Source organism: Danio rerio, chromosome 4 (genome assembly GCF_052040795.2).
Source record: "Danio rerio strain M-AB ecotype USA chromosome 4, GRCz13ab, whole genome shotgun sequence".
Lineage (NCBI taxonomy): Eukaryota > Metazoa > Chordata > Actinopteri > Cypriniformes > Danionidae > Danio > Danio rerio.
In genome coordinates this window covers 78,782,409-78,800,603 of record NC_141024.2, presented here as the reverse complement: position 1 = coordinate 78,800,603, position 18,195 = coordinate 78,782,409, and the positions used below count along the sequence as shown (strand labels likewise).

Here is an 18,195-nt window from a genome sequence, read left to right as displayed (position 1 = left end):
CAAGCAATTGATAATGTAAGAAAAGGACAATTACATAATTTTATAAATTTGCCTAACCATTTGCTACAGGGATGTTGCTAGGGTCGAAAGGGATAAGGGGCTTAGCCCCTAAAAAGTATCCCCTAACCACACAAAAAAGACGCTCTAATTCACCCCACTAATATACCCTCACTTACATAAGGTGATGTACTGTAATGTTAATAATAGGATTATAAATGGTTTAATAATAAATAAAGGGTTTTTGAGTTGACAGTTTACCAATCAATTGTGAAGCTTTGTGACTTGTAACACCAAAAAGGAAAAAAACATTGATAAATGAACCCACTTTTTAATTACTAGTCTGTTATAAGCCATATCACACCACTTAAGTTTTTTTGTTACTTTTTTTGAAAATGTAATTTTCTGCATGTCTTCAAAATTGAAAATATGATTTATTTTCTAGAGTGAGTTGTTATGCAATGTGATACAAAGCTACAAACATGTTGGACAGAGTGATTACTTTAGGTGTGTTGTCAAGATACTGAAATATTTTAATTCAATACCATGCAAAATATTGATATTGAATAGGCTACTCTTTTTGATATAATAACAACTTTATAAAAAAATAGTACAAAAAATTACAATAAAGATCTATATGCTAAAAATATGTTTACTACAAATTACTTTAGAGGGATTTTTTTTTCAGTTTTCCTCAAAATGGTTGATGTGGGCATTGTAGCACTTTAAATACATGTAATGCCCGTTTCATTCATAATTGAGCAGAAATTATATATGCCTCACAAAGAAGATGAACAGTCCAGGAAATCCCTAATATGGATGAAGGCATCAGCTATTGCTGTAGTTGAATAAAAATAAGATCTGAAAAAACATGACAAAACTTTGATCATTTACACGACTGCGACAATGAATGTTTTATACAGAAAGAATTATTATCCCCCTTTGAATTTTCTTTTCTTTTTTAAATATTTCCCAAATGATGTTTAACAGAGCAAGGAAATTTCCACAGTATGTCTGATAATAATATTTTCTTCTGGAGAAAGTCTCATTTGTTTTATTTCAGCTAGAATAAAAGCAATTTTGCATTTAAAAAAAAAAAAACATTTTCAAGTCAAAATGATTAGCCCCTTCAAGCTATTTTTTTCCGATAGTCTACACAACAAACCATCAATATTCAATAACTTGCCTACCTACCCTGAATTTAAAGCCTGTAATTGTCACTTTAAGCTGTATAGTCTTAAAAATGTCTAGTCAAATATGATTTACAGTTATAATGGTAAAGATAAAATGATTCAGTTATTAGAAATTAGTTATTGAAACCATAATGTTTAGAAATGTGTTGGAAAAAAAATCTCCGTTAAACAGAAATTAGAAATTAGGGGAAAAAATTAGGGGTAAATGGGGGGCTAATAATTCTGAGTTCAACTATATGTGTTCTTACAGCCATTTTAGGCATTTTAATAAGAAAGTCGATTTATAATCCCCTGCTAACTGACATAGCATGTTACAGTAGAATGTAGCTATAAAAATAATAAGCTAGATCCATTAATTCACTGTGATTTAATTACAGAAACAGAAGTGACTGGCCATATCATATCTCGATAACTATGCCTAGATATCTACTTCATATCTAGAAAGCTAGTACAATTTAGATTTTACTGACTAATTCGCATGTATTTACATTGGTATGATCGATTACAGTTATTTTATTTCAACAAAACTACACTCATTTTATACAGTGCAAACAAATATTAAGCTTCATCAATCGTTAGAACTATTCACCTTCGCAAAAGAGAAAAAAATATTACCTCATCAACTTAAGCTCCTTAAAACAATGAATAAATGAAGTGCAGTAGCGGAGTTTTTTTAAAACCATGTGACAACAGTGCCACTCCCACCTGCCGGTAGAAACAGGTACTGCTGAACAGCTGACGATTTAATTACCCGACACAAACGCGGAATGTTTGTGATGTATGTGGTAATTTTCAGTAACGTTACTTAGATAAAATAAATGTGATACAACATATTTAAGTGCAACACATTCCAAAAGAGGGCCTTTGTCAGTACATCAGGGGCTGATTTTCTGCTTTTCCTGCAGGTGCTAAACACACTTGATATGTGATGATATGGGATAATTAAGAGAAACCTTGACTCTAAAATGTCGATTCCCTTCCAGGTTTTCTGTACCTGATAATACAAAATTTGTATGTACCTGCAAAAACATTTAGGCTATAAAAGTACAAAATAATAATAATAATTATAAAGTGAGCATGCTCTTGACTTTTGAGGTGTATTTTTTTGTATTATTATGTCAGAACACCTGTCAGTCAAAACTTGACAAACTGTACAACTACATAAAATTATAACTGTACGAATATTGTTTATGTTATTTAAATTGACATTTAATTATGGCATACCAAAATGTTTATATCATTTGTATAAATATTTATAAATATATACCAGTTGAAATAAAAAGCTGTGAATAAAAATGGTAAAAGAACTCAATTACAAATTAAACATAACTGAGGACTTAAGTAAAAACAATAATAGAGAACTAATAGGTAAAATAAAGCTGGAATAAGCAGCGGAACAGTAAAGTGGCAGACGACACGCAGACGTCACGTTCAGGCAGCTGAACAGAATGTGGCAGACGCAGACGTCACGTTCGGCAGACGCAGACGTCACGTTCGGCAGACGCAGACGTCACGTTCAGTGAGACGAGTGCACGTTGCAGCGTCAGGTTATTGACCCATTCCGGACGCCATAATGTTAGAATTAAAGGTGCCGACGTGTTGACCTTCGGCCGACGTCGGCCCAACGTATGTGTGCTGTCTGGGAAACAAATCACCATAAGGAAAGGAACTAAAATCGAGAATCTTCTTTAAATACATCTGCATAATATTTCAGGAATCATTCAGGAAATTTTTTTTTTATTGTTAATAAGATGAAGTGATGTTAGGAGAGTGTTAAATTCTATTCTAAAATGAGCAAATGATGAGTAATTATTTGTGAATTTCTGTTTGTGAATGAAAAATTTGCCATATAAGATTTTAAAAAAAAAATGTATGATGTGTTCCAGGGATTTAGCTTTTGGGTTATTATAATAAAAATAATGTCATTTAGATTAAAGCAATTCACAGCATTGGCAAAAGTAGATATATGAAAATTTAGGAGTGACCAAAATTGCTTACATATTGGACAATCAAAAAACATATGTACAAGTGTCTCCTCTGCTTGTTTGCAGAATGAACAGGAGCTGTCGATGTCAAAAAATTTGGAAATACTAGAATTTTACAGGGTAGATTTTCTGTACAATTTTAAAGTGTATTTCTTTTGCCTTGTTGGAAATGCAATATTTCTCAGGTAAAAGCCAGGTTCTAGTCTATATCCTCAACCAAAGACCTCCAGTAATACTTTTCTCTAAAATAAATTTTCCTTTTAAATGAAAAATTTGACACACAAAGCTATTGTTTCATTTCTTATCTAACAGACTAACACCTTTTAAAAGCAAAGGAGAATGAATATTCACTGTGCTCCTCGAGTTAAATCTACATTAACACAATTTTGTTTAACTTCTATAATATATATATTATATATATTCCAACTAGACTAAGCAAAAAATCCCAGCATTCTAAAATGTATAACAAATAATCTGATGGGTGTTTTGAGCTGAAACTTTACAGACACATTCAACGAAGTACTATTTTACTCACAGTAATGATGACTATTTACCAACGTGTGTGTAATAAGTGTCTTACTGAAGCTTTAATTTATTAAACAGTATAATGTCATTCCATTCTAAGTTTACATCAATTTATATAAGAAATGGAGTGCTAGTTTTAATCAGCTAATTTGTGGCTATAGTTTCTTGCTCAGACTTATCTGATTTCGTTTTGTTAATTACTCTCATAAGAAGAAGAGAAGTTATTTTCTTTCTGTTTATTGTTTTATTCATTTTACATTTTTATTGCTTTGTTAATTTTTAACAGGATAAAGTGTCCAAACGCAGAGAAAAACTATATATAAGTCATGACTAGTTAGAAGAACTAAAACGTGTAGTAGTAATGAATACTTTTTACATGAAGGACACCTATTTTACCTCCTTTTCTGTAAACTTTTAGCTCCAAACACTCATTAGATTATTTGTCATACCTTTTAGAATGTTGAGATTTTTGCTTTAAACAATTAGTCTTAGTGGATTAAAAAAAGTTTTTTTAACTGTCTTAAAATGTTTAGAGTAAAGGTTTTGATCAACTCCAAATACTGAATATATGTGCGTCTGTGAGAAAGTGGAAACGAAGGAGAAATGTATCACTAAGTCAAGACTGCAACAGTAAGTGGCAAAAAAAGGTTTAAAAATACTTTTATTTTGGCGTAGCGTGTGACGTCATAAGCCTGCGCCGTTCCAGCGCTCTGATTCAACAGGAGAAAGGTTTGTTTTAAAGTGTTTACACTTATATAAAGCGATTAATTAAAGTTTCAGTTTTTTTCATTCAGTGTTATTATGTACCTGCTGTTGACAATATTATTTTACCCTTTATACAACATAGCCCTCATTACTGTGAGTGAATTAGTACAATTGTTTGAATAAAGATAGGATAAACTTTTTGTCCTCAAGAGGAAATTTGTCATATGCAAAAAAAGTGCTATGCATTGTAAGCAGACAATAAGCTAAATAAAACAAACAAAAACAATTAAGAACATGCATAAAGAATAAAGTAAAAAAAAAAGTTACAGAGATGTGTGTAATAAGTTCTTTATTGAAAATGTAATTTATTAAATAGTATATTGTCAGTCCATTCTAAGTTTATGGCTATATAAGAAATGGAGTAACGTTACTAGTTTTAATCAGGTCATTTGTTTGTTGCTATTGTTTCTTGCTCAAACTTACCTGATTTCTTATTGTTAATCACTCTCATATAAAGAAACTGTTGAAGTAAGTGTTAAGAAGTTATTTTGTTTCTGTTCATAGTTTTATTTATTTTAAACAGGATAGTGTCCAAACACAGAGAAAAACTCCTGCTCAAGTGACTGATCTCCACACTGTTATAAAGATGGCGTTTATTAAAGAGGAGAGTGAAGATGTGAAGATTGAAGAAACATTCACAGTCAAACTGGAAGATCCACAGGAACAAACAGGTTGGTTTTCATTCTCAAAGACCAACTCAGTCATTTAATCCTCATTCAGATATATTTTAATAATAAGAATATTAAATTAAATCCTTCTTGCAGCTTTGAATGTGCTACCTAGTTCACCTAAATGCACATAAGCACTCATGAACTATGTTTCTATCCAAAAATGGGAATGAACTTTATGCACAAAACTGGATTTTAGCATAAAAGATATGCGAAAAAAGCTGCGTTTGCATTCAAATCAAATCACTTTTCTTGTCACATCATCAGCAGCATGTGTGCTATGATGAGTGAAAAGCTTAGGTGCTGGCTCCAGACAGTACAAAATACAGACAGTTTAAATACAACAACAGTGCAAAATACAGACCGTGCAAAATACAACGACAAAGAGTCAAGCGAACAAAATCATCACTTCCTGATTAACTGGTGCCAAAAATCAACAGTAAAAATGGAATTTGCTGCAAAAAGAGAAGCAGGATCAATAGCCACGTTTCCACTATCGCGTCTAAAGCGAGCGAGACAGGGCGAGCCAAGGCCAGTCGCGTTTCCACTGTCACTTCCAGGGCCTAATCGAGCCAAAGCGGGGTTTTCTCGGGGCCAGCGGCCGGCCTTTTTCGGCCCGCCGAATACCTTGGGCCAAAGTGGGCCAGCTGGGGCTTCGGGGCGGAGTGAAAGGAGAGGCAGACACTAGTTTTCCGATCGCACACGAGTACATGCACCAAATAAATAACCAAATAAAAAAATAAGGGATAGAAAGCATCGAACCTTGTAAGCCTAGTTCACACTAGAGGATTTTAAGCCTGATTTGAGCCCGATTTGGAAATTACAGAGCTCGCCGACAGATCGGGCTGTGATCGGGAAGAAATCTGCGGGTGCTCGGCACTCTTTACGCGTCGCCGACACCTCGCAGATGGAAATCCAACATTCAGCATGCTAAATATTCCAGAGCAGTCGGCCGACTCAACCCCACGCGTGGTCAGATGTAGTGACGAGCTGCAGCCAATGAGAGAGCATATCAGCATGAGCCGCGTGCCTGTGTGTTCAGGAGCTCACCAGAAACATCTGTGATTGGTCAGAATGGGCATCGATGCACTCGCTTCATTCTGCGTTAGCACAGACATGAGAGTAGGCTATATTAACAGTGGAACTAGAATTCTGTAACTATTAGAATTACTACACTGCTCATTCTGACGGTTCTCATATAAAACGCCATATTGTCACAACATATTTACATTCAAAGCTATTATTGAGATATTAAAATTAAGCTTTGAATGTCTGGCATCATATTTACTGACACCATTACCCTAAAAATATAACCGTTTTTTGGTAATACAGCCTATAAATATGTAGTTAAGATACTAAAACACTTAAAGGTCTTGGCTTTCATTTTCACTTTTCATCAGGAGCTATTTCACTGCACATAATATGCTGTTTTTAAAGATATCTAAAGTAAATTGATGTTTTTGCCATCAGAAAGTTTTGTTTATGTTAGCAGGAAGTTGCTTGGCAAGAAAATGCACACATATTTAAAGTCACAGTAAAAAGTATCAGACATGCATGCAGTCATTTTGACCAATATGGTATTTTAAGGCAGAAATGCTCAGTTCTTTACTGTTTTGTAATTAAAAAAAAAAAAAAAAACAATGTCAGAAAGAAATACACTGATAGTTAAAAAACGGCAGGATGTTATAAATTTGTTAGTTTTATTTTAAATAGTTATAAAATTACAAAAATTAAAAACTCTGTGTTTATCTATCCACTGGAACCTGCAGATGAATGATTAATCCGCTGATAAATCAGCTGATTTGACGATGTTTTTAAATGCTTTCTCCAAAGCTTGAAACGCTGTCAGTGATGTCATCAGCACACAAGCAGCCAATAGTGTTCAGCTTTTTCTGACGACTCCTCCCTCGAAATTTCATTGGCTGTGGTTTGGTAGCTTGAATGAGCTGATGGGGAATGAGATGTTGTCAGATCATGTAGTGTGTGACCCCCCCCTCTTGTGGATCATTCACGTAGTGTCATGTAGTGTGAACACCACAGAGATTAAAAGACACAAAGTCGAGTCATGTAGTGTGAACGGCACAGCGATCTGCTGATGTTTAAAATCCTGTAGTGTGAACTAGGCTTTAGGCTGGAGTATTTTTTGCGTATGATCGCCCTTATGTTTTCTTTTTTAAATGTAACGCTGTTGCATAAAATGATAAAGTTTTCATTCATAAGTGACTTTGCTGCATCCTCCTTGATGTTTCAATAACGCATAATAATCTTTACACCATATTAAAGACATTGCGATTGGCCCGGCCCTGCCCGATAAAAGCCCTGGCTTGCACATGCCCGACAGTAGAAATCCGGCTAATCTTTTCTTTATCTAATAAATAACTTGCGCCTCAGAGGGTAATCCTGAAACGCAGTGAACGCGTAGTGGCGTTTAAAGGTGTCAGACGCGAGGCTAAGATGCTCTTAATTCTGGAGGTCTTGAATAATATAATAACACTAATACTTAAACTGTAAGGCGTATAAGAATGACCAAAACAAGAGTTCAGGGGCCTCATGTATTAACTTTGCGTACGCCAGGTTTCACGCTCAGAATCGCTCACGTTTGGATTTACTAACGATGAACTGAACGTGGGAATGTGCGGAGCTCCACGGCAGCTTTCTGGCTGGTGTACGCACATTTTTTGTTCTTGTCTGTTTTATTTCCATTGGCGACTCCTAGAGGCAGTTGTGTTAAATTCCTCTCTACAAAGTGTCTGAGTTCATTAGACGCTGGATTCGAACCGAGTTCATGCTCAAACGTCTCTAAACATGTTGACTACGCCTTACGAGCTGCGCCGATGAAACTGTTAAAGGGCCATGAAACCCCCTCGTTTCAGCAGGGTGTTTTCAGACCTCTACTTTGGAAAAAGTCAGAAAAGTGGGCGTGTCCAGCTCTGTTTAGGGGGAGTGTCGGAGGAACTAAAGTGGGATGGTGGGGGAGTTTCAGAGTCAAAATACACACCCACACAGACAGGAGAAAGTGATGGTGTTTAACCTACATGGACATCTGTAGTCGAATTATTTGCCAAATTATTAAATGTTGGACTTTAACTGCAGTTTGGCTCTTTCATTCAGGGAATTCATTCATGCCTCTCGCGACAAACGAGATATTTGATTCGAGGAACTGATCTAAGCGTGTATTTTTCATGCAATATTTGATACCGCACGGCGAATGAGAGAAAAAAAAAACTCAGCATTTCCCGGAAACTTAGATGCACACGACAGGTAGCGTCAGAAAGCCGCGTGTGTTATTCCGGTCACAAAATGCGGTGCTAACATTTCTGCACTCAGTGCAATAGTTAACTTAATTCGATACGAACAAACTGAATAACAAAGAGCACTGGTCGCTCACTTACCAAATCTGTAGAGACAGGACAATCACCAGCAACTAAAGCCACGTCTATATGGAGAGAATACTACAAGCGAATCCAGATTTCAGCGTTTGCAGATGAGAACAGCTCTCAGGTAAACAATAATCCCCCTTAGACACGTAAGTTATTGTTGTCGAGCGTCGCGTACACTGTAATCCACACGTGATCCAGATAAGCTCTCACAGAGGGAAAATGAAAACGAAACTTAACGGCAGCAAACTATAAAAGCAACACTTCACGCTTGTTTTGCCAACACAACGTGACGTCTTTGTGGTGTAAACACGGTGACACAAATGAATATTAATGAAGTTGCACAATAGAGCGTGCTGATTGGTTTGAACCAAGCTTTACTCATGCATTAATGCATCACACTGTAAAACGTAATAAGACTCACTCTGGCACAGACGTCCAGTCTGCACGCTGGAATACAGGCTATTATGTCATGACCGTGACGCAGCTTCAAAAATTTGTTTAAAACAGGAAGTACAAATTTGCTTGAAATAACGCAAAAACAACCAATTTATACTTTTTAGTGAAATATAGGTGTCCTAATAGTGTTTTTAGCAGTGTGGGACACATATACGACTGTCAACAGCTCAAAAAATGTGTTTTGGTGTTTCGTGACCCTTTAAGGGTGCTGCAGCATTTTACACCTATAAATCACACTATTTCTCTTTTAACTCCACAGTGCGATGTTCAGACCCAACTATGTTAACCGCATCAGCTAAAATCTCCCCACTCTATTTTTTTCTTTAGTTGTTAATTCCGGAGAACGAACTTGCAAATAACACCAAAGCAGCACCTCCAATTCACATTCTGTTCAAAGTTTCTCTTTTTGCTTGCTTTTGCCTTTGCTTTTTCGTAGGGTTTTGTCAAAGTAGAGTCATTAGCATATTCATACGGGGGAGGAGGCAGGGGAGGGGTTTTGTGCTCGTGCATGTTGCGCTCAGTTTCACGTTCATTCTGATGTACAAAAGAATATGTGTGGGATTCGGCGTACACAGTGTTTCATTTACACATTTACAGCTTTGTGCGTACGCAATGTTTTAGTATGATCTCCACGCAAGTCTTCGTACATGAGGCCCCAGATGTTTTATAATGTACTGAGCTGACTGGTTTGTCCATTCATACACATTTTTATCATCACATGATCTCTTATAACAAAATCACATGACCTTTTTAATGCACACACTGGAGTTTGTATCGTGTTTTCCATCGTGATTTTTCATCTTTTCTTATAGAATAAAACGTTTATCCTACTCAGTTATGCGCATACATTGTTTTTTTTTTGTTTTTTTTGCATCATGGTGTTTCCATAAACAGTTTTTTTTAGTGCATAAAAATAGGTGGATGGAAACATAACTATTGAAAGACAGGAATGAGTTTCTCTCTTGTTACTTGTTCTCGTGTCTTTTTTCATTATTTTATATATTATTAGTCTCCCAGTTTCTCTACCTTCTTAAGGTTATTGCTTTTCTTGTTCTCCTACTGTTTGTAAAGCGTCCTTGAGCACCAGTGCTATATAAAATAAATAAAAACAACTAATTAAAATAAAAAAAAACTTTAACTGAGCTGAGGATATTTGACCTATAGTACTCTCATAGAAGATATCTGCTATTACAGTGATAGTGTTGGCTTAGTACTTTCCATTTGCATATGTCACATTGATCCAAATTAACTTTTTTCATCAACTTCTTTATGGGTTTAAACTTGTTACTAGCTCTCACAGATAGTATCTGAGTTAGAACTACATCATTATTATAATAACTAATTATCAGGGCTATTGTGTTTAACCAGGGTTTCTGCTGGGTCTTAAAATGTCTTAAATTCCAAAATCTAAATTTTCGGCCTTAAAAAGTCTTACATTTACTGAAATATTGTGTTTTAGGTCTTTAATCTTTTTAAACAAGTCTTCATTGTCCTTTGTTCATGTTTTGCTACCCAATCTGGCCAAAACCCACACAATCACCAACAATCCATCTCAATAAAACGTTCAACTTTTCATTAAAAAAAAGTAATTTTAACTCTATTTGTCATAATGGTTTAATAATTTTCCTTACGATAACATTTGTTTAAACGTGCTCCATGTATTTACTGCTGAAGACATCAAGGACAGATTGTTGTGTTGATTTAGTTTGTTATAGTTTTTAAAACTTTTAAAACATTTGTTCATTTTAAATTATTTTTTTAAAGGAAGTTTATTTAGGAAAAAAAGTGTGTGGATACAAGTAAAGCTTGCTTGTTATTACACACAATTTAAAATCTTTTGCTAAGAAATATCTAAAATATATATTTTTAATTAATATATTATTGTATGATTAAATGTATTAAATTATCATATAATTTTTAAATAGGGCAAATTAAAATCTTTTTCATCTGGGCTATTTGAAAAATTCCTTAGCCTTTAGCCCTTTATGAGTCTAAAATTGTCATAATGGTATTAAAAATGTCTTTAAAAGTCTTACATTTAACTTGGTGAAACCTGCAGAAACTCTGGTTTAAAGTATAAAAAAAAACATGGATGCCCCCGATATTAAATATGCTGAATGAAATGGACAATAAAATAATTAATTATTATAAAACATTGTACATAATTCTAAACTATATGATGTTGCTGTGGGGCGACGTGAGACTAAATGAACAAACTATTGTGAAACAATAACGTTTAACATTGCGCTGACTACAACTGGCCAACAAACTAGTCTAAAAAAGACTTTTGCTGCTTAAGAAATGGATTACAGCATGCTGATGATATGCAGAGATTTGAGTGTAAAGTTCGTCAGTATTGACTAGGGATGGGAAGATTAACCGATATGTATCGATACGCGGTCATGCGCGTGCACGATGCGAGTGCATCGGTAGAGCAGCAGAGGATGAATGAAATTTTGGAAGCAAATCGAGATGCATCGGTTTTTGCGAGATGCATCGGTTTTTCCAAGATACAGCTTATATTTTTAATATAGAATGTATTTTTTATTTATTAACAAGTGTTGTCAACCTGTTTTTGGCGCATAATTTAATCGACCTACATAAAGTAAGCCTTAGCAACGGATTTGCGGATGTGTACACTTACACTACAACTCAGTGTATCAGGTGTGCGGATGAAGCGAGTGGAGCGCCCTCAGAAAGCGCGAGAAGCAAAACAAACATTTTATTCCCCACTGAGTTTTAAATCTAAAGTATGGCAACATTATGGATTTTGCAAAAAAGATGGACGACTTTTTAGGACAGATGCAATTTGCAAAATGTGCCGCGCATCTGTAAAATACACGGGCAGTACGACTAATCTGATATCTCACTTGAAGCGGCGCCTCGTTGTTGTTGTGGAAGCATCTTCCAGTGTTAGCATCCCTTGCTTCCTGCTCTGCTTCAACTTTAGCTACCAGCTCCAAAACTGGTGAGAAAAGCATTGAAAGTTTTCTCCATGCGCAACAGTTCTGCTCGCTCTACACCAATAACGAATGCTATTGCATTGTTCATCTGCAAAGATATTCAGCCTAGTGTCACGGAGAACGAAGGTTTTAAACACCTCCTGTTAATTTTTATTTATTTATATTTTTATTAGCCTGTTGTTTACAGTGATAGTGATGTTTCAAAGCAACATAACACTGCTAGTTTACGACCTTAAGTTTTGAATATTCAGTGGCAAAATATAAGAGAGCAAATATATACATTTATAATATATATTGCACTTATACATTCTGTTTATCTTGAAAATCTTTAAATAATATGTGCTATAAGTTCTAAAATGGCCCTCTACTGTAAACTGACACTCTGGCTCTGAGAGAAAAGCCAGTTTGTAAAAAAAGTCTTGGTTTTGCTTTGTTAATAAATAATCAAACTCATTCAATGGCACAGCATCCTTTCTTACATAATCTCTTAAACTTGATCTAATAAGTTAGTGCTGAATTATCGCATTGTATCGTGATATGGGTGTAAATCGTATCATGTTGCATCGCAATATGTCACAAATGTATCGCTAATATATCGGATCGTATTCTTTGTATCGAGATGCGTATCGGATCGGCATTATAGCTTAGATGCCCAACCCTAGTATTGACCATATTCTTCACGTACCAGCAGGCGTCGCCATTGGAATCTTTTTGCTCTTGACGTTTATTAAAGAATTTTTTTTAGATCCTAAAAACAATGTTATGCTGCTGAGGCATGGGACGATAACCGTTTTTAAGGTATAACGCAGTTTGAAAAAAGTCGAGGTTTAAAACTGCCAATATTTTCTGCTGTACCGTTCATTGCTATATGTAAGTTTTTGTTTTTTTTTTACATTTTGTTTTAAGATTTTCAGGACAACAGTATCTCCAGCAGAAAAGATCTCCAAAGATGCCATTTTAAATTGTAAAGAAATCTGTGTTTATAAAACAAATGAAGACAACAGAAGTCAAGTATTCAATTGAATGATTTACCCTGACATGTTTACTGCTCCAAAATACTTTAAAAGTTTCTCAAAAGAAAATGTTTTGTGTTCAAAGAGGAAAAAGTGTTTTTTTTTTTTTTTTTTTTTTTTTACCGAGACATTTAAAAGAATATATTTTAGAGGAGTAATCACAGTACCATAAAACTGTGATATTTTTTATTCAAGGTTATCATACTGTCAGAATCTTATACTGGCCCATGCCTAATGCTGCTTGTTGTAGCAAAGTCATATTTTCTTATTTTATTGTTTTTCTTTGTATGTATAGTCATGAACACACTTGTTTGCAGAGCAAGAGAGCCTGTCTCTGAGTTTTCTGTCGGTCTCCTCCCCTTTTTAAAAGATAAAGCGATATTTCTCACTTAGCCTTACATATTCAGCCACCTATTTTTATGTGCTTTTTGGATAGGCTTTGAGCATAAAATTGGTTTGTTTAAAAGGGTTTGTTACAAGAGATCATATAATGATGAAAATGTGTGTGAATAGACAAACCAGCAGGCTGTATAAACATCTGAAATGTTGTTTTGGTCATTCTAAAACACCTGAATCGTTTCAGTATTCATGTTATTATATTATTAATGACCTTCAGAGCGTGTCGAGAGTGTCTGTTCTCTGCATCTCATTGCTTCAAACGCCAACACGTGTTCATTTTGTGCCAGCATTATTTTCTGAGGTGAAAGTCATTTATTAAATAAAGAAAAGATTCATGTAGCTTCTTCTACTGCAGGAAATTCTGTTTTTACTGTTTATATTTGGGGCCTGTTAATCAGGAAGAGACTATTTTGTTCTCTTTGATTCACTGAATGGAAACACTGCTTTATTCGCACATCTTTTTTGTGACATCCCAGTTTTGCACATAAATTTAATTCGCTGTTTTGGATGGAATAAGATGGATGTAAGCTATTGCCTACATTTCAGTTACACAAAGAACAAAGTCACGTCGCAGAATGGCTTGTCCTTTCTTGATGAATAATTACCTTAAATTCACTAACCTTTGACGGACATGTATTGTAACTGGATTAATGGGATTATTACTAGTTCTAAAAAGATTTTTTAGTCCTGCTTACATTCTAAATGTCATATCAACCTCTACCACTTGATAGGGCTGTGCAATTAATCAAAAATTTGGTTTCAATTTCGATTTTGGCTTCTAATTATTATGAAAAACCATTAATCGAGATAAACGATTATTCCATCATATAGAACACACATTTAACGCCATCTTAATCTGAGCGCTTTAATGGTCAAATACATGCCAATTTGGGTCAGAGTGCTGTGTTTAGTGAATATTCATATTAACCCTTATTTGTGTAATAAACAACAAGTTGAGAATCTAAAGACAAGTGAAAGAAAAACCATATTAGAGCCGCACTATTCTTAAAGTGACAGCGGGCAATATTCCTGCTGCCGACTGTTTTTAGCATTAATCAAACAACAAAAGGAGATAATCCCTCACTGCTCTTGACTGAAAGACTTTTGTAGCTCAAATGTTTTTCTGAAATTGAAAACTCTGAGTATTTAATCTCTCGGTAAATCAACTTGAACCTCCTTACTGAAACAGGCCCCAGGTCATCATGACATGATTGACAATTGTCACTGTTTGTCATTGTACTGATGCTGAGTATTCTTAGGGCTTTTCACACTTCAAATTGTTAACCCTGGGTCATTCTAACCCTGGATAAATTCTGGGTTATCTGTAGTCACCTTCCACACTGCTCATGCTATACCTGGGGTTAAAAAATAATCCTGGGTGTTCATTAACAGACAGTTCAAATTCGTAAACCCTCGGTTATCAATATTATTTTGTATATTTACGTTGTCACTGTCCCTGATTAGACAAACCGCAAGTAACCTTTTTAGATAGCATTTCTGCATCTTGTCGGGTATATACAATGTCACCAAGTAGGTCTTCAGCTAAGCCTCAGGACATGCACAAAGACAAAAGTACAAATAAATAAAAAACAAGTAACAAAGTATGTCATCTTGCCATCTCCTCATCACTCCAGCTTAAAGTAAATGTGGCATTAAGAATTTGCATAAGTTTTATACAATAATGCAAACTTGCAAGTATAAGCGTGAATTATGCAAAATTGCTATGGACATGCAGGATTTGTCTCAATTGAGGAAACAACACGTGTAATCTAGAGCGGGTGCATTTGGTTATTTGCATTTAAGGCCACAGGCACAAAAAGAGCTTGCTTTTCCTCTGACCCCCAAAATTAAATATTCTACAGTGTATATGATCTGATTTTGAGCTGAAACCTCAGATACATTCTGGGAACACCAAAGACTTATTTTACATCTTGTAAAAAATGGGTAATTGTAGGAAACTTTTAAAGGGATAGTTAATGCAGAAATGAAAATAGCCTCACCATTTACTCTCCCTCGTGTGGTTTTAAACCTTTATGAGTTTCTTGATCATGTTAAACACAAAAGAAGATATTTAAAAAAAAACGCTACTGGCTTACTGTGTTCCACAATAAAGGAAAGTTTAAAACCACATGACGGAGAGTAAATGGTAAGGTCATTTTAATATTTGGGTGAAAACATCCATTTCTTGCTTGTCGCTTTGAGCCTTCATATTAAAGCTAACTTTGTTTTTTTTTTTTATAGATCTGATGAAAGAACAGACTCATCAACAGAATGAAATAGATGAGAAACAGCAGTTTGAGCAACCCCAAGAAATAATGACTGATGAAAAACCCACACTGACTAAAAAGACTTCCTTAAATGAAAGACCTCGGAAATCCAAATTGGGGTGTAATTTCAGCTGTAAACAGTGTAGAAAGAGTTTCAGTCAAAAGCCAAAGCTTGATGTTCACATGAGAGTTCACACTAGGGAGCAACCTTACACCTGCGAACAGTGTGGAAAGAGTTTTGGTCAAATACAAGGCTTTAAAGCCCACATGAGAATTCACACTAGAGAGAGGTCGTACACATGCCAACAGTGTGGAAAAAGCTTTTATCATGCTGGACACTTTGCAGCACACATGAGAATTCACACTGGAGAGAAGCCTTTCAGCTGTAAACAGTGTGGAAAGAGTTTTAGTCAAAAGTCAAACCTTGATGTTCACATGAGAGTTCACACAGGGGAGAAACCTTACACCTGCGAACAGTGTGGAAAGAGTTTTAGTCAAAAACAAAACTTTAAAATCCACATGAGAATTCACACTGGAGAGAGGTCTTGCACATGCCAACAGTGTGGAAAAAGCTTCCGTCATGCAAGAAACTTGGCAGTGCACATGAGAACTCATACTGGAGAGAAGCCTTTCAGCTGTAAACAGTGTAGAAAGAGTTTCAGTAAAAAGCCGAACCTGATTGCTCACATGAGAGTTCACACTAGAGAGAAACCTTACACCTGCGAACAGTGTGGAAAGAGTTTTGGTCAAAAACAAGACCTTTACATCCACATGAGGATTCACACTGGAGAGAAGCCTTACACATGCACAGAGTGTGGTAAAAGTTTTGCACATAAAAGCACACTCAATCACCATATGAGAACTCACACTGGAGAGAAGCCGTTTGCATGTGCTCAGTGTGGAAAGAGCTTCACAACCAAATTTAGCCTTAAGAACCACATAAATGGTCACACTGGAACCATAGTGTTCACATGTGATCAGTGTGGAAAGAGTCTCACACGCAAAGACTCCATTAAGAACCACATGAAGATTCACTCAAGAGAAGATCGTTTTAGATGCTGTAAGTGTGGAAAGGGCTTTAAAAGTAAAAGAAGCCTCAACACTCACATGAAGCTTCACAATGCAGAGCAGAGTCCTCAACATTGAGGCCTTGTCCACACAAACACGGGTATATTCAAAACGGCAGCTTGTTCATGTAGTTTGGCTGTTCATTGACATGGTTTATTTATAAACTACTTTTGAGAGGATCATGTGCTATGATTGTCCACAGCTGGTCCAGCATTAGCTAAAACATGATTCACCAATCAGATGATTCCTGAATCACTATAGATAACCAGAACACAAAGCTGCGGTCACACTAGACTTTGAGATTGTGAAATTCTGTCATACGGTGCTGTTAAAAGGGGCGGGATCAAACAAGATTTTCAGAAATTAAAAAAGTGAGCAATTGCTCCATGGTTTAAATTTCTGTCCAGAGAGGTCATGTTTTGGTCCTCGATTGGTCTCACGCAGTCAAGTGATGCGATTTCGCAGGTCAGAGTTCACCAAGCATGAATTTTGCACCTCAGCAACCGGCGAAACTTGACGCATGACCCTGTTTCTAGTCTGACGCATTCGCGTGCATATGAATGGAAGTCTATGGGAGGAAAAGCCCAGTGTGACCGTAGCTTAACTCAGTTATCCTTGTCTTGAAGAATCCCTCTCCCACCCTTACTCCCCCTCCTTTCTAGATTGGGCAACACAGCAGCCAATGATTAGCCAGTGGTTAGCAATGTTGCCTCACAGTAAGAATGTCGCAGGTTAAAGTCGCTGCTAACCAGTTGACTTTTTGTGCAGTTTGCTCATTCTCCCTGTGCTCGCGTGGATTTCCCCTGGTTTTTTCCCACAGTCCAAAAACACACAACCTAAGTAAACTGAACATTAAATTGGCACCATAGTCGAGCTCTTAGTAAGCCTTATATCTCCCTTTAGCCGATCTACCTGAGCTCACACTCCCCTCTCGTCCTGCTAACGGGAGGGAGCCCAGGGCTTGAGGATCTTATGAGCTTAGGTCTCTCCCGGGACAGCATGCCAAACAAGTGTGAACTCTTGAATGCATATCAAGTTACTGATAATGAAACCCTTTGAACACCTGAAAATTTAAACTCAACTGAAGAGGGGTGAAGATTTTGCCAGCTGTTTTGTAGTGTAGATCAGGGGTCACAGCCCAGTACCAGGTTGTGAGAGTTGCTATCGGGCTGCAAGAAGGCAAAATAACTCTATATGTTGATATATTGTATTGGCTTGTTTCATATGCAACAAGTATCTGCTTCTGGTAAGGTGTGAACCAAATAACCTACAGGAACTCAAGAGATGTGACCCATCCAAAGCAGTTGGGTAATCTCCAGGGGGGTTTCATCAGTGTCTCACAGACTGTACTTTGGTTTAAGTTACTTGAAGATGGACAAGTTAACATCAACTAACATTGTTAATATTGTCTTCAATAAAGTCTTCTCCCTTTAAGAACTTTGGTCAGCTTACTTATTTTATGCATTAGTCATCTATACATTGGCGAGCCACCCAAGAACGGTTAAGCCAAATACAG

At 36.1% G+C, this 18,195-nt stretch overlaps 2 protein-coding genes across 7 annotated transcripts in view; both read left to right on the top strand.

Moving 5' to 3' along the window:
• The window catches only part of LOC100535035 (uncharacterized), a 304,770-nt gene that overhangs the window by 24,867 nt on the left and 261,708 nt on the right, over positions 1-18,195 (top strand). The window contains exon 1 of one of the 2 annotated variants that reach the window (XM_087249300.1): positions 4,377-4,493. The exons of the other annotated variant lie outside the window; for it this stretch is intronic. The gene's annotated coding sequence lies outside the window, so the exon portion shown is untranslated. Of the gene's footprint in view, positions 1-4,376; positions 4,494-18,195 lie in introns of those variants that run through there. 2 annotated transcript variants of the gene reach the window in all.
• The window catches only part of LOC137489462 (uncharacterized), a 243,166-nt gene that overhangs the window by 106,865 nt on the left and 118,106 nt on the right, over positions 1-18,195 (top strand). For 2 of the 5 annotated variants that reach the window (XM_088650899.1, XM_087248746.2), the window contains exons 1-2: positions 4,377-4,429; positions 4,989-5,136. The exons of 1 other annotated variant lie outside the window; for it this stretch is intronic. In XM_088650899.1, coding sequence (XP_088507025.1) covers positions 5,052-5,136 — 85 coding nt within the window. In that variant the 5' untranslated portion in view covers positions 4,377-4,429; positions 4,989-5,051. Of the gene's footprint in view, positions 1-4,376; positions 4,430-4,988; positions 5,137-15,585; positions 18,114-18,195 lie in introns of those variants that run through there. 2 more of the 5 variants (XM_087248739.1, XM_088650900.1) reach the window with 2 other exon arrangements.